The following is a 15,197-nucleotide window of genomic DNA, read 5'->3' on the forward strand; positions in this document are numbered from 1 at the left end:
AGGTAGTACCCCAGAACCATGCGACGCTTTAGGTTTGCCACTAAGGGGCACCGTATTCTCTGGCTAAAGAAAGGTTTAAGACAAACGGTAATTATATCTCAGACTAGAGAGAAAGTTCTTCTAACCAGAGGAAGCAAGGAGGGGGGTAAATAAATGGCAGATAAATGATAGATAGATAGATAGATAGATAGATAGATAGATAGATAGATAGATAGATAGATAGATAGATGACAGATAGGAAGGCAGACAGATGTGAGGTACAATATGGATGGGTAAATAGACTACAGAAAGACAATAAGTAGATATAAAAATGTATTACTATTACAGTAATATCGCTGTTGTCAAACTCATTCCACCAGCATTGGTTGCTGCTAACACCATAGCAAACACCCCTGTTCACTTTGCCTTACTGGCTCTAAGGTCCTCATACAATCAAGCACACCATAACTGAACACACTGTATTTGTCTTTCTCTTGTTAGCTTCTTTCACTTAGCAACATTTTCAAGGCTCACTCACATTGTGCCTTGCATCAGGATTTCATTCTTTTCTAAATCTGGATTCCATTCACCAGATTTTGTTAGGAATTTATTCACCAAAGGCTGTTTGGATTCTTTCCACCTAAACTGCAAAAGTGATTCATAGCATTAAGCATCTTTCCATGGGGTTCATAGGCTATCTGTGGCTTTTGTATTTGTGTACTTTTTTTATGTATGAGTTCTTCAAAAATTTTTTCATACTTGTGCTTGCTGTGTTATTGTCTCTGAATATTCACATGTGAGGTTTGGCCCTCGGTGTGCTGTTGCTTTCAGAGGAGGGGCCTTCTGGGAAGAGATGGGGGTCATTCAGGATGCTGTGTAGAAGGGGCTTTGTCCCATTCCTGAGCTTTGCTGGAAGGGCACTGGTCCTGAAGTTCTCCAGCCTGTCTGGCCATGTGCCTGCCACTCCCTTCACTCATACACACTTCTGTGAAGCTGGTTATAACTAGACCCTCACCAGAGCCAAGAACATGTTTGTGCCATGTTCTCAAGCTCCAGAAATAGGAACTAAATAAGTCTTAAGCATAGTATTACTTAGTCTCTGGCATTTTGTTACATAGCAAAATAAAACAAAACACTCTTTCCAGTGTCTTCCTTGTGACTCTGTTGTCTTCTTTGATGCCCAAAGGTTTGAAATTTTGGCAGATACAAAGTCATCTAGCTTCATTGCTGTAAGTTTCACCTTGTATCTAAAGCAAATCATAGAAAAACCATTGCCCAGTCCAGCATCACAAAGTCATCCAGGGGTATTTTTTACTAAGATTTTGAATTTTAGTTTTGCTTTGTGATCTTCAATACATTTTTGGAGCTCATTTTTTGTGGCATATGACAAAGTAAGAATTCGACTTTATTGTTTTCCACGTGAGCGTTTCCTTCTCTCAACACTCATTGTTCCAGCAGAAACGTTGCCTTCCGCCATTGAGCCGTCTGAACACCGTTGATAAAGGTTGCTTGACTACACAGGTGAATCTGTTGCTATCCTGTCTTTCATTTCAGGTATAAACCAGCCTTCCTACCAATACCACACTGTTTTCCTGCAATAGCTTGGAAGGAGAGCTTGACATCAGAAAGTGGAAGACTTCTGACTTTGTTCTTAGCAAACTCATTTTAGCGACTTGGGATTCCTTGACATCCATGTGAGTTTTAGAATGGCCGTCCCATTTCTGAAAGCAGCATCAGGATTTTTTGACAGACTCTGTTGGCTCTGAAGGTCACCTGGGCTAGCACCGACGTCTTAACGGTGGTTTACAATCCATGGCTACAGGATTCTCTGACCTTCCTCTTTCCTCTTTAATTTCCTGCAGCAGCATCCGGTAGCTCTCAGTCTGCAGGCATCCTTGGTTGAGTTCATTCTGACGTATTTTATATTTTTGATGCTGTGCTAAATACTGTCCTTTCAGACTGTTTGTTCTTTCGGCCTAGAGGCCTAGTGGATTATTTGGGTACGTTTTATATATTGAGACATTGATGGATTCATTGTTCTGGTGTTTAGTTTTCTTTAATAAATGTGGGTTTTTTCCCTCCCTTTAAGGTCATGTTGCCCGAGACCATACATGCTTTTCCCTCTCCGTTGTACTTCGTCTGTTTCCTCTGTGTCTGTGTGGTCGCTCTGACTCTATCCAGAGCTGCAGAGTGGAAGCAGTCTGGCATCTTTGCCTCCTCTGATCTTAGAGGGCCTCCCAGTCTGTCCACTGAGAGAGGGCTGTTAGTAGGGGGTTCTTCATACTCACCCCATATGCTGAGGCCGTTTCCATGCAGTCCTTCCTTGTTGAGGACAGTGAGAAAGGAAAAGCTTTCTTCTGTCCTTTTCAACATCGGCTGAGGACAAGTCCCCACCTTCCCCTTATTCTGCTGTTAGGATAATGTTGTGCTACATTTATTAATTTTGATCTGCTAACTTTTTTTTTCCTTAATGGTTCTTTACATTTGTGGTGATTTAAATTTTCTTCCTTTCTCTCTCTCTCTTTCTTTCTTTCTTTCTTTCCTTCTTTCTTTCTCTTTTTCTTTCTTTTTTATTAGATTTTTTCCTTATTTACATTTCAAATGTTATCTCCTTTCCTGGTTTGGCCTCCAAAAACTCCCTCCCTCTAACCGCCCCCCCCCCCTCCAAGAGTACACATGGTGGGACTCATGGCTCTAGCTGCATACGTAACAGAGGATGGCCTAGTTGGTTACCAATGGGAGGAAAGGCCTTTGGTCCTGTGAAGGATCTGTTAACATCTGTTTGTTTGTTTGTTTAGGTTTTTCAAGATAGGGTTTCTCTGTGTAGCGCTGGCTGTCCTGGAACTCACTCTGTAGACCAGGCTAGCCTGGAACTCAGAAATCTGCCTGCCTCTGCCTCCCAAGTGCTGGGATTAAAGGCGTGGGCCACCACCGCCCAGCTGCTAACTTTTTTTTTTAAATACATTTATTTATTTATTTTATGTAAGTACACTGTAGCTGTCTTCAGACACCCCAGAAGAGGGCATCAGATCTCATTACAGATGGTTGTGAGCCATCATGTAGTTACTGGGATTTGAACTCACGACCTTCAGAAGAGCAGTTGGCGCTCTTAACCGCTGAGCCATCTCTCCAGCCCCAGCTGCTAACTTTTAAAACAAAAGTTTGTTGATGGGTCTGGAGAGATGGCTCAGTGGTTAACAGTGCACATGACTCTTACAGAGGGCCTGAGTTCTGTTTCCTGCACCCACGTCAGTAACCTACAACTACCTGAAACTGCATGCAAATACCCCACAAAAACATACACATAATTTTAAACTGGGCTTAATCTTTTTATGCACGTATGTGTGTGTGTGTGTGCGTGTGTGTGTCTGTGTGTATATTCCATATGCTTTTGTAGAAGTCAGAGGACAATCTGTAGGAAGAGGCTCACCTCCCACTCTGGGATCTTGATGTTGAACTCAGGCCTTCAGGCTTGCCCTGCAGGGAGCACGCTCATCCCCTGAGCCGAGTCGTGTCGCCTTGTTGACTCATTGGTCAGAATAAATCCTTGGTTATGAGGTGCTGTTCTTGTAATGTGATTTTAAATTTAGTTCTAGGAGAGTTTTATTTTCTAGGCTTTTTTCTTTTTCTTCAAAATCAGTATTCATTCCTAAGGGATTGGCATCTACAGTCCTATCTTATTCTAAGTGTCTTTGTCTGGTTTTATTATCAGGGTATTGTAGCACTTATAGATAAGTTAGGACTTACTCCCATTCTTTAGTTTTTCTGGAAGATTACATTGGTGTTGTTTTTTTAAAGGATAAATAGAATTCACCAAGGAAGCCATTTGACCAGAGCTTTCATTGTGGGGAGTTTCTCTGTAAATTATACACCCTTGCTATGAATTACAAAGTCTTTTCAGATTTTCAGTATTTCCCCATTCAGTCTGGGAAAGGTTATATTTCTGTCACTTTGTAGCTGTCATCTAAGTAGCATAGACTTGTAAGGACTGAGTATGGACACGAAAGACCTGGGGGGTCACTGCTAGGCATCCTTGACTTTATTTGCTACCCCTTGTGTCTCTGACCATGGGCACTCTGCCCCGTGGTTTTCCTACCAATTCATCTTGCTTCCCCTGTACCTACACTGTAGGTCTCCTGGGAAAATGAGCTAATTAACAGAGAACAAGGACATCCAAGACCTTGAGCTCCCTCAATCCTCATTGAACTTGGCCCTTCCCTTATTAAAGCTTAGTGACTTATTGCTTATATTATACAACCTCTGGACTATGTTTTAAAATCATCCAACTACTTAGCCTGGCCACTGTGCTCATCCACCTTGCAAATGTATTCAAGAAATACAGTCCAGGGAAAGAAACAGCCTAACAAGGGGTAACACGGGAAGCGGGGAGAAGCTGTTGATGGTTCCTTCACCATAAAGAGAAGAGACTAGTCAAGGAGGAGGAAGAGGAGGAGGAGAAGGAAGGGGAGGGAGAGGGGGAGGGGGAGGGGGAGGGGGAGGAGGAGGGGAGGGGGAGGAGGAGGAGGAAGAAGGGGAGGGAGAGGGGGAGGGGCAGGGGGAAGAGGAGGAGGAAGAACAGGAGGGAGAGGAGGAGGAGGAAGTCAAGATTCAAGGAGCAAAAAGGAAAGTACATGCCATGGGGAGTAAAGAAGGTTGAAGTGTATGCTCTAGATCCACCAAATATCATCAGCCACTTCTGAAATATCTTCACAATAAGCAGTTTTATAAGTTCTCTCTTTAAGGCCCCTCCATCCAGAAAAATAAACTACCCCAAAACATCATAAAGCCAGCAGTGACAAACTTGATGTGGTTTGAAAAGGAATGGCCCCTATAGACTCAGGTGTTTGAATGCTAGATCCCTAGGGAGTGGCACTATTAGGAGGTGTGGCCTTGTTGGAGTGGGTGTGCCTTGGTTGGAAGAAGTGAATTACAAAGGGGTGGACTTTGAAGTCGCAGTAGCTCAAATCAGGCCTAGTGACACACAGTTCTTTACTTGCTGCCCTTAGACTCAGATGTAGAACTCTCTGCTATCTCTCCAGCACCATGTCTGCCTGAATGCTACCATGTTCCTGCCATGATGATAATGGATTAAATCTCTGAATGATAAAGCAGTCCCAATTAAATTTTTCTTTTATAAGGAAAAATTGCTGTCTTCATGGTGTCTCTTCACAGCCATAAAACCCAAACTAAAAGACTTGCTATCTGGAATTTTTAAATTTTTGTTCTTGAGACACCAAGCCAAGGAATAATTTATTCTTGCATCTAAATTTTTTAAAATATTAACTTCATTCTCAGAATCTCACTTGCTGACACTGTGTGTGTAAGAACTCTAGGGAAATTTATTATCTCTCATAACTCTGCAAATTATGAATGTGCTTAGCTAAATACAATCTTTTACTTCCACTCACTTAATTATCTTCCCATTTTAAACATTTTGTTTAGTTAAGTAAATATATCCTTATTAAGAAACCATTTTCCCAGTGGGGAAAAAATTTCAAGACACTGGCCTCAGCAAGGACTCCTGAAGAGCCATCTCGTCACTCAGGAAAGAGTGACAACTGGCAAATGAGATTTCAAGAAAGGAACAGGTTTCTGCACATCCAAGGAAAGAGTTGAGTAAAAACATGCAGCAATGCCGGAGAGTCCATCTCCAGCTATAGCTCTGACAGAGGATTAACATCTGGAATAAACAAAGAACTCGGTAACAAACAGCTTAATGAAGGAGATAATGAAATGAGCAGAGGAGTCACAAAGAAATAAAATTCTGCAGCTTTCAATAAATCTGCAAAGGGAAGCTTCAACCTCACAAGGCACCCTAGAAATGCTAATTAAAATGACTGTGAGATTGTATGACTCCTGTCAGAAAACAAATAACAACAAAGGCTGGTGAGGATGTAGGCAAAGGGGAGCCATCCTGCACCTCTGGAAACATAAGACAAAAGTCACAACGGAAGTCAATATGGAGATTCCTCCAAATTCTGAAAATAGGTCTTCCATGTGACCCAGCTATACCATTTGGGGTATTTACCCAGAGGACTTCAAGACACCACCTCACAGAGGCGAATGCCCCTTGGTGCTTACTGCAGTGCTATTCCCAGGAGCTGAGCCGTGAGACCAACCTGGGCTTCCAGCAACAGAAGAACGAGGGACAAAACGTAGCTCATACACAATGGAAATTTTTTTCTGCCATTAAAAACGAAGGTCAAAATGATGTTGTTTGAAGGAAAATGGATAGAACTGGAAAATTTTTATAAGACAATTCCATCTCAGGAAAACAAATTCCACACTTTCTTTCTCCTCTGTGGTTCTTGGATTTTGCATAGATATTTAGAATCATATGTATGTAAATATGACAGGGAAGCAGAAGCCAATCTTTCCTGGCAGCCAGAGCTAACCTGTGGCTTATGTGCTGCATAGCCAAAGACAGCTAGGAATATGTCCCAGCACAAAGTCATGTTGGTCAGACATTAGAAAAGGGGCAGGAAGAAAAGGGCCCATATGTGTGGATGAAAGCAGCCACACCTACCACTCCATCTTCATTGTAAAAGTTTGGGGGCTGTGTTACAATTTTACAACCCCAATAGAGCACTCTTCCTGTCTTCTGCCCTGCAGAAGAGATGGCACTAACACTTGGTTGGGAGTCTGAAGCATAATTGAATTCACAAGATAACAGTTATCATCCTAATCCAACAGGAGAGATATGCTGTCCAGATGAGAGGCACAACCGGGTGTCCGTGGGCTTTGGTGATGCCTGCTGCGGCACAATGCCTTATGCCACCTCTGGGAGCCAGGTGTGCTGTGCCGGGAGGCTCCAGGACGGCTACAGACAGCAGTGCTGTGGGGGAGAGATGGTGAGCCAAGATTTCCAGTGCTGTGGTGGAGGAGAAGAGGGCGCGGTATACAGTTACCTCCCAGGTAAGGCCCCTTGTCTGTCCTACAGAATGTGAGAGGTGATGGCTAGGGAGAAGGAGGGATTTGCCCTAGAAATGAAATAATTAAAACCCATATGAATTAAATCTAATGAAGCATGTAGGAATATACTATGTAACAGTTAAAATCTTTATTGTAAGTGTACCTAGACTACTTCATAAAGACACAGCAGGTTTCTTTTTTTGGAGCTGAGGATGTGGCTCAGTGGGCGAGAGCACTTGGTGCTCTTGCAAAGACCCCAAATTCGCTTCTTATTACCTGGGTTGTGGGGCTCACAGCCACCTGTAACTCTAGCATCAGGAGACCAGACGCCCTCCTCTGGTCTCCATGGAGATTGAAGCCTCAGACACATAAATGTTTGAAAAATGCATTCTTTAAAAAAAAAAAAACTTTCTTTATGAATGTTACCCCACCAAGATAATACTAAATCAAAAACAAACTCCTCCATAAATGTATTTTTTCTGTATCCGAAGAATATTTCCTAATAAGTACTAATAGTAGACAAAATAATTAAAGTGGCATTGAGATATTAATCTTTTACTTTTTGTTCTCATATATCTAATATTATTAAGAATATATATTCTAACATTAAATTAATTTACTAATAACAATATTAGTAGCAAGCATTACCACGAGATAAAGCCTTATTGTCAACAGTAGTGTCTATTCTTGTGTACGTTGCTACCAAAGTTAATCTTTGTAACTACTCCACAAATAGATATTTTTCTATTCATATTTTATAGCTTAGGAAAGGTGCACAGGCCTATAACTCAGTGGTAAATCACTTACTAGTATCTGTGAGGCCTGGAGTTTGATTCTTGGCACCACAAAAGAATAACAATATTAAAATTAATGTGGAAATTGAAATGTGGGCAATAGAGACGCACCAGAGACCACACAGGTGATCCAGAATAGAGCCTGGGGTGGGCTGAGCTTGCAGTTGGAGGGGGTGGAGGAAAGGAACAAAATTCAAAATGAATATTTATTTGTAATAAGAAAATAATTATAAATATAAGAGAAGTCCAGGAAACTTCACTTACATAATCTATTTTTGTATGCATGTGTGTATTGTGCATGTGTATGTGCCTGCTTATGTATATGTGTGTATGTTCATGTATACATGAATATGTGCATGTGTGTAAATGTACCTGTGTGTGCATCTGTGTATCTGTGTTTATGTGCCTATGTGTTTGCATGCATGTGTATGAACATGTGTGTGTGAGAGCATGTAAGTGTATCTGTGTGTGTATATGCACGTGTGCATGAGTGTGTACATGTATGTTAGCATGTATGTGAGTGTATATGTGTATCTTGTGTGTCTGTGTATATGTGTCTATGTGTTTGTATGCATGTGTGTGAACGTGTGTGTGTGCTGTATGTACCCATGTGTGCTCATGCAGAGGTCTGATGAGGACATCTGTTGTCTCGCTTTGTCACCCTCTGCCTTATGACCGTGAAACTGGGTCTCTCACTGAACCAGGAACTGTGCTGGCAACCAGCCCCAGCCAGCCTCCAGTAGAGTCTCCATGGTGTTGGGGTAACAGGTGTATGCTCAGCCATGCTAGACTTTTACCTGAGCGCTGGAGATTTGAACACAGTTCCTCATGGTTGTTCAGCAAGCACTCTTACCCACAGAATCATCTCTCCAGTATCCAGCACAGTTTTTTAAATATCTGTGTCCCATAATTCCTGGCGTCCTTCACTGTGATTTGCATATGATTTGCATATACCATTCATTGCCTGTCCAGCCGACCCTGGCACTTCAGCATATTTTTATTGCAGTTGTTTTTCCCTCTCACATGGTGATCACAATATCACGATTTCTTTTTAAATTGGTTGAAGTTTTGAAATGAGGTCTTAAGTACCCTGGCTCATTATTATGCTTCATACACAGGTAGGATAACTGTCAGATTTGGGGACATCTCTACCCAGGATCTCCTTTGGATCAGAGTATTTCAGATCTCTGAAAGTGCTCTGTGGTGACTCTCCTGATCTGTGGAGCTGACTGTATTAACTGTACTCAGTGGGCAGTGTCTGTCTAAGCCACCAGTTCTCAAGTTTGTGGGTCACGACCTCTTTGGGGGTCAAACAACTCTTTTACAGGGGTCACATATCAGATATTCTACATATCATATATTGACATTACAATTCATAACAGCAGCAAAATTACAGTTATGAAGTAGCAATAAAAATAATTTTAAGATTGGTGGTCATCACAACACGAGGGACTGTATTAAAGGGACATAGTATCAGAAAGGTTGAGAGCCAGTGGTGTAAACTATAATTCTCTCTACTTGACTCGTTATCACCAGTGTCACCAGCCCATCTGCAAATCAGCAAGTCTTAACATTATTGGGTTATTATATTTCAGATACATTGATTCAAGTCCCAGTACAGCGTTCCATTGCAGTATTACTACTTTGGGAATGGTCTGAAATTCATTTCAATTCTCCAGTTGATGTCAGAAATATTTTAATTAAATACTTATTTTCATGTTTTACATGTGTATGCATGTTCCCATGCGTAGGGGTAGATATGCACAAATACATATATGCTGAGGCCAGAAGATAATTGTGGAAACCATTCCTTAGATGTAGTCCATCCACCTTCTTTTCTGAACAGGATTACTTACTGGCCTGGAACTTTATATACAGGCTAAGTCCTTCAGTGCCAGGACTACTGTTAGTCCTGTAGATGGGGGGAACATTTCTTTGACTCTTTGATTATGACAAGCTGTGTTTATAAATGCACAGGGGACTGGCCAGATGACTGCCTCCCCTAAGTTGGGGTGTCAGAGTGTAGCCCCTCACTGGCTTTTTTATGCAGAAAGATTAGGGCTGATAGAAAAGAGCTGTTGAGATGATCAGCTGTTAGCACCAGGACAGAAAAGTAGGAAACTCTAGGTTCAAGGCTGCCTGTGGGGGGGGGGGGATACCAGCAAGAATACATCCTGTGGAAGGGGCGTCATCACAGGTGTTCAGGAGTCTAGCAAGACAAAGGGATGGGTATACATCATGGGGTTACAAGTTCTGCAGAGACTGTGAGACACAGTTTGCAGGATACATTAGGCTTAGGAAACAAACTTCATAACAATGTATAACAATGTAGCTCCTGTTTCAGTTACATCCTACAAGCATGTGCCACATGCCCAGTTTTTGACATGGCTTCTGAGGGTCAAACTCTGGTCTTGTACTTACAAAGCAAATACTTTAGTTGCTAAGGCATCTCTTCTCCTGCCGGTTTTTTTTTTCATTTTCTCCACATTTACCTAATATTTTTTCCTTTAAATCGTTCCTTCATTGAACCTCATTTAGTAGTCTATGAATTTTTATACCCTGGCTCTCCCTAAATTGCAGCATGCATGTGTGCTCCAGCCTTGGCAGCTCTTTATGGGACTAACCAAAGCCCTGTAGGTCATCTGTGAGAATGAAACTGTTTTCATAATAATACTTAGTCAATGTACACATTAAGGTTTTGTTATGTGTATATGTTTGTTTATCTGTGTGTGAGGACCATGGGGATGTATGCTGTGGCTCAAAGTATGGACATCAGAGCAGTCTGCGTGAGTCAGTTCTTTTCCTATGCCATAAAGACCCCAGGCAACGAGGTCAGGTCATCAGGTTTGGACACAAGCACCTTTACCCACTGGGTCATCTAATCCACTCCACTCTCACCTCATCTTGGGTGTCTAGCAGCATTTTCCAGGTCCCATGTGGCATGCGTTATGGCAACAGAGAAGCTGAGGGGAGAATTTAACTTCTGTCTGTGACACTAGGCCTTAAGCTGGCCTACAAAAAATAAAAAGTGTAAGAGAATGTTATTCTCACAAATTTGGTTTTGGGTATTGGAAAATATATTTATGCCACAGAAACGCATCTTTATATGAGTTTATTGTTATTTTTAATGGATTTGATTCTAGGATAGAACACATCTTCTGCTTTAACATGCTTTAACATGCACAAAGGTTGTTTTGGTTTGATTTGGTCTGTTTCCTTCGAGACAGAATTTTATCCTGTAGCCCAGGATGACCTTGGATTCCTGATCCTCCTGCCTCAGCCTTCCAAGTGCTGGGTTTACAAATGTATGTCATTAATTAGGCAGGTAGGCTTTGGTTTTTTCATATTTTTTTTCTTTCATTAGTCAACTGCCATACCCTTCCATTGAACAAACAAGAGTGTATTGAGTCTATATTCAAGAAATCATTCTTTTGGGTGTAAAAATGATTAGAATTGCATTCCCTCCCGAGTTTCTCGATCATCCGGGAGGAGCAGCATCCGTGAGGCTGTGAGATGGGAGCAGCAGCATCCATGAGGCTGTGAGATACTCCCCTTCTTGGACTCTTCTTTTCCATTTTTGCGAGTGTGTCTTAATTGTGGAAGCTAATGAGTTTCATTATGACTTTCTCATCCATGCATGCAATGGACTTCGGCCATTCTCCTCGCCAGCCCCTGCTCCCACCCCCTTTCTCCGACAGTCTAATGCACACACATTTTTTAAGCTGAGAGATCATTGCATTAAGCAGATGAAGAAAGCTATGTCTGGGTTGCACCATTTTGTCAGAATCCTGAACACTGAGTCAGGTCTCTAGTGAGACAGCTTGACCTGGTGGGGAATTGATACCCATGTAAGAGCCCACACTTTGGCTTCTGAGTAGTGTATCATCTACACAAGGAAACAGAGGGAGACAGGTTTGAGCCAGCCTAGGATTTAGTGAGTAATCCCAGAAGAGTGAATGTGATTGTCTTAATTCTGACTTTAAAAGGCTAGTTGCATTTGGGTGGCAGAGAAAAAAAAATCAAGGACAGAAAGAGAAGACAGGGCCAAAGTGCTAGAAAGGAAAACAGGGTCAAGGTCACTGCCCTCCAGGGCAGATTCTCAACCTTCTAGAGAATTCTTTACAAGTTATGAACTCTCAAAACCCACTCACACATACATGTGTGTGCACAAGTACACATCCACACATGCACTCGTGCAAATCGCCTGCCTTCTTTACACCCTTGAAGTCTACCCATGGGCCAAGTTTCAGAATCACCCTCTTTTTCCTTCCCTGTGACAATGACAGATAACCAGTCAGATGTTTCTTTTTCAAACGAAATCATTTGTATTATTTTTAATTCTATGCATGCGTGCGAGGGGTGTATACATATGCTTGCAGGTGCCTCTGGAGGCCATAAGAGGGCATCAGGTCCCATAGAGCTGTAGTCACAGGTAGTTGTGAACCACCTGGCAAAGGTGCTGAGATCTGAACTTGAGTCCTCTGTAAGAGCAGCTAGTACCCTAACCGCCGAGTCCTCTCTTGACCACTGAGTCCTCTTATCAGCAAACAGTGAAAAAGCCTTTCCCAAATTGTAATGTTTCTCAACTCCTCCCAAGCAAGGCAAGACTGGCATAGTTCTGGGGTGCTTTCTGGACACCTAACCCTGGTAGCCACGGTGGAGAAGGCAAAGGCTCAGGACTTGTAAGATGAAGGAGAAAAATCTTTTTATTACTGTGACCTTCCCTTCGGACACACTGAAAACAGACAGGTGCTCAGCCCTCTCTGCTCCTCTGCTCTCTCTCTTCCTGGTCTTGCCCCATGGTTACGGCTGCTCACAGATCTGTTTCTGTCCACCCCAGCCACTCACCACACCTGTCGGAAAAGGCTTGGATCCTACAACACAGTTCCACAACCTGGCCTCTCTCACCGCCTGGCATTGTGAGCCTGCCACGACACCGGCCTGGCTCGTAAAACATCCCTTTATGTACTTTATGACTTAAACTCTTTTATTTGCCTGCAGGAGCCCTTTAACAAAATCACATTGAATTGACTTTCTTACACCAAATCAAATCTCCCTGGTCCCAGTTCAGTTGTCTTTGTCAATATGTATTTTATAAATGGAGTGAATTAACAGATGCTGTAGGAACGGAAGTGCTGGGGTAGCGTTTATGGTTTTTAGTGCTCTCTCTGGGCGGATGAGCAGTGTGGAAGCAGTATACAGGTATCTTGGGATGAAAGTCATTCCCTCGGATATGTATTCCTAACCATTTTCCCCGAATATATTTTAAATCTCTTTATTACACATTTTCCCTTAGTGTTTTGCGTATATGGTTTTATCATGTATGCTGTTAATCTTAGCTTAGACTTGATGTATCCCTTAACATTAAAAGACAAAATTAAAACCTTCTCCATCATTCAGAGAGAACAGAGATTTTCCGTTAGCCATGAACAAGATCATTCCCTGACTTTAGATTATGTTCCCTCATTTGTATTATAAATCAGCTCCATGCAGTCTTTGATAGCAAATGCTTCTGAAATTATTTCATAGCAGAATTCTGGGTTTACATGCTCTAGACTCTGCCTTGAGAAAAATTAATGGGGTCCACCAGAAAAAAATGAATATTTTCTTTTAAGATGGAATGTATAAGTTTTGCACAAAAGGAGAGGGGTGGTACAGAAGTCCAGGGTAGAAGGTAGAAGAGCTACCTGGAAGAGATTGCTCCCAAAAAAGTCTCCATAGGACCATGAAAGTCTTTTTAAAAATATAATGTAATATTTTATATATGTGTATGTATGTATGTATGTATGTATGTATATATATGTATATGTATGTGTATGTGTGTATATATATATATATATATATATATATATATATATATATGCACTAAAATGTATGGCAGTGGTTTGGGGAGCAGGCTTAGCTGTTAGCTCAGTTTTGTGGTGGTGACCATAGCGCCATCTACTGGTTATCACAGGCAAGAATGCCCTTTTAAAATTATTTTTTAATCTTTTTTTATTTTTTAGTACTCTCCCCAATTTTCTACGTTTGCTCTGAAGACACTAATTGCAATCTGTTTCTTCTCTCTTATGTACCTGAAATGCAGAACCCCTTGTGCTAAAACACGTCAAATGTAAACTGAAGCCAGAGTTTAACATGAAGTTTCCGACCCAGGACTGGTTTTCATACTTTACTGTTATTTTCTTGGAAGAATGGTGTCTCTTTCTTAGTTGTCTTTGGGAAATGTATAGCACATTTTATAGAATTAAATTATTTATTAAAGCATCAGGTATGTTGATAAATATTTCTTTACTAGTTTTGAGCATTAAGCAAATGCTGGTGCCACACTTGGTAATTTGATTCCAAGCTTCTTCTAGTTCTTTCTCCATTGTCTACAATAGAATAGAAGCCACCCATCGACTGTCTACACATTGTGAAAGACTATGCAATCCTGAAATATAAACATCTACTCTTGAACGTATTGATAATTTCTATGTCTTGTTCAAAGACACTCTCCACGTTCATACAAATGTGATGGGAGCCTTTGGAAGAACAGACCAAGCCATCAATAATGCATGGCCTATTTTGTTTTTCTTTGGGCATATTTAAGATTGTGACTTCTGTGTGTCACAGTTCAAAAGTCAAGTGCTGTGTGTGATAAATTAGGCAAGGGTCAAAGGTTGTTGCCATGCCTTTCAGAAGCTGGCCTGTCTCTGTATTTGCAGCTCATTCATGCTGAAGTGATGCACCATGGGTATTACTACCAGGCCCCGCTCTGCAACATCTGCTCTCCCTAAGTGAGTTAGTGCACGTCAGACATCTTTATGTCAGAATATCACAGTGATGGATGCAGTCTTCAGAAAATGCTGCATAAAAATCTGGTGTGCCGTTCTGGCCATTAAGTGAAATTACTATTTAAATTAATGGCACTGTCATGGTTTATCTGTGCAAAGAATGAACGCTGATTAGAGTATTAAGTAATTAGCAATTTATCACACTGGAACAAGGTTGATAATAATTAAAGAAGTAATGGTTTACCAAGGAAACTAGAAAGGGAGTCACTTCTTGTTATGTGAGTGAAATCTTGCCTGAAAATTCAGAAAAGCCAAGATGAAGCCCTTTGACAAAGAAAGCATCCTTCTCTCTCTTTCTCTTCTTCCCTTCATATAAAAACAGTTCATTATCAAAATTTTCGTTGACCTGTCAAAAGTCCCTCAGAGCGATCAGATGGCTGATTGGGAGTTTCAAATTAGGTCAATGTCTGCATTTTGATTTCATACTTAAAGCACGGTGAAGCCATGCAGTAATTTGAGAGGAGAGGGGGAGAATTATTCTCCTCCCTAAAAGGCCAGTTTTCAGATTTTGATTGCTCCTTAAAATGGAAACACGAATAGTTTTAAGAAAATTACTAGAGGGAAAAAAAATGACAGTCAAGGATCCAAGGTTGTGTTTAAATGTCTGATCCAAAGGCATCAGAGAAGTGATGTCCGTGTGTGAGAGAAGTGATGTCCGTGTGTGAGAGAAGTGATGTCC

At 41.4% G+C, this 15,197-nt stretch overlaps 1 protein-coding gene across 1 annotated transcript in view; it reads left to right on the forward strand.

Moving 5' to 3' along the window:
* The window catches only part of Ush2a (usherin), a 673,376-nt gene that overhangs the window by 504,278 nt on the left and 153,901 nt on the right, over positions 1-15,197 (forward strand). Inside the window, exon 49 of the mRNA XM_021165303.2 lies at positions 6,673-6,894. Within this exon, the coding sequence (XP_021020962.1) occupies positions 6,673-6,894 (222 nt within the window). The remainder of the gene's footprint in view (positions 1-6,672; positions 6,895-15,197) is intronic.

This window comes from Mus caroli, chromosome 1, assembly GCF_900094665.2.
Source record: "Mus caroli chromosome 1, CAROLI_EIJ_v1.1, whole genome shotgun sequence".
Classification (NCBI taxonomy): Eukaryota; Metazoa; Chordata; class Mammalia; order Rodentia; family Muridae; genus Mus; species Mus caroli.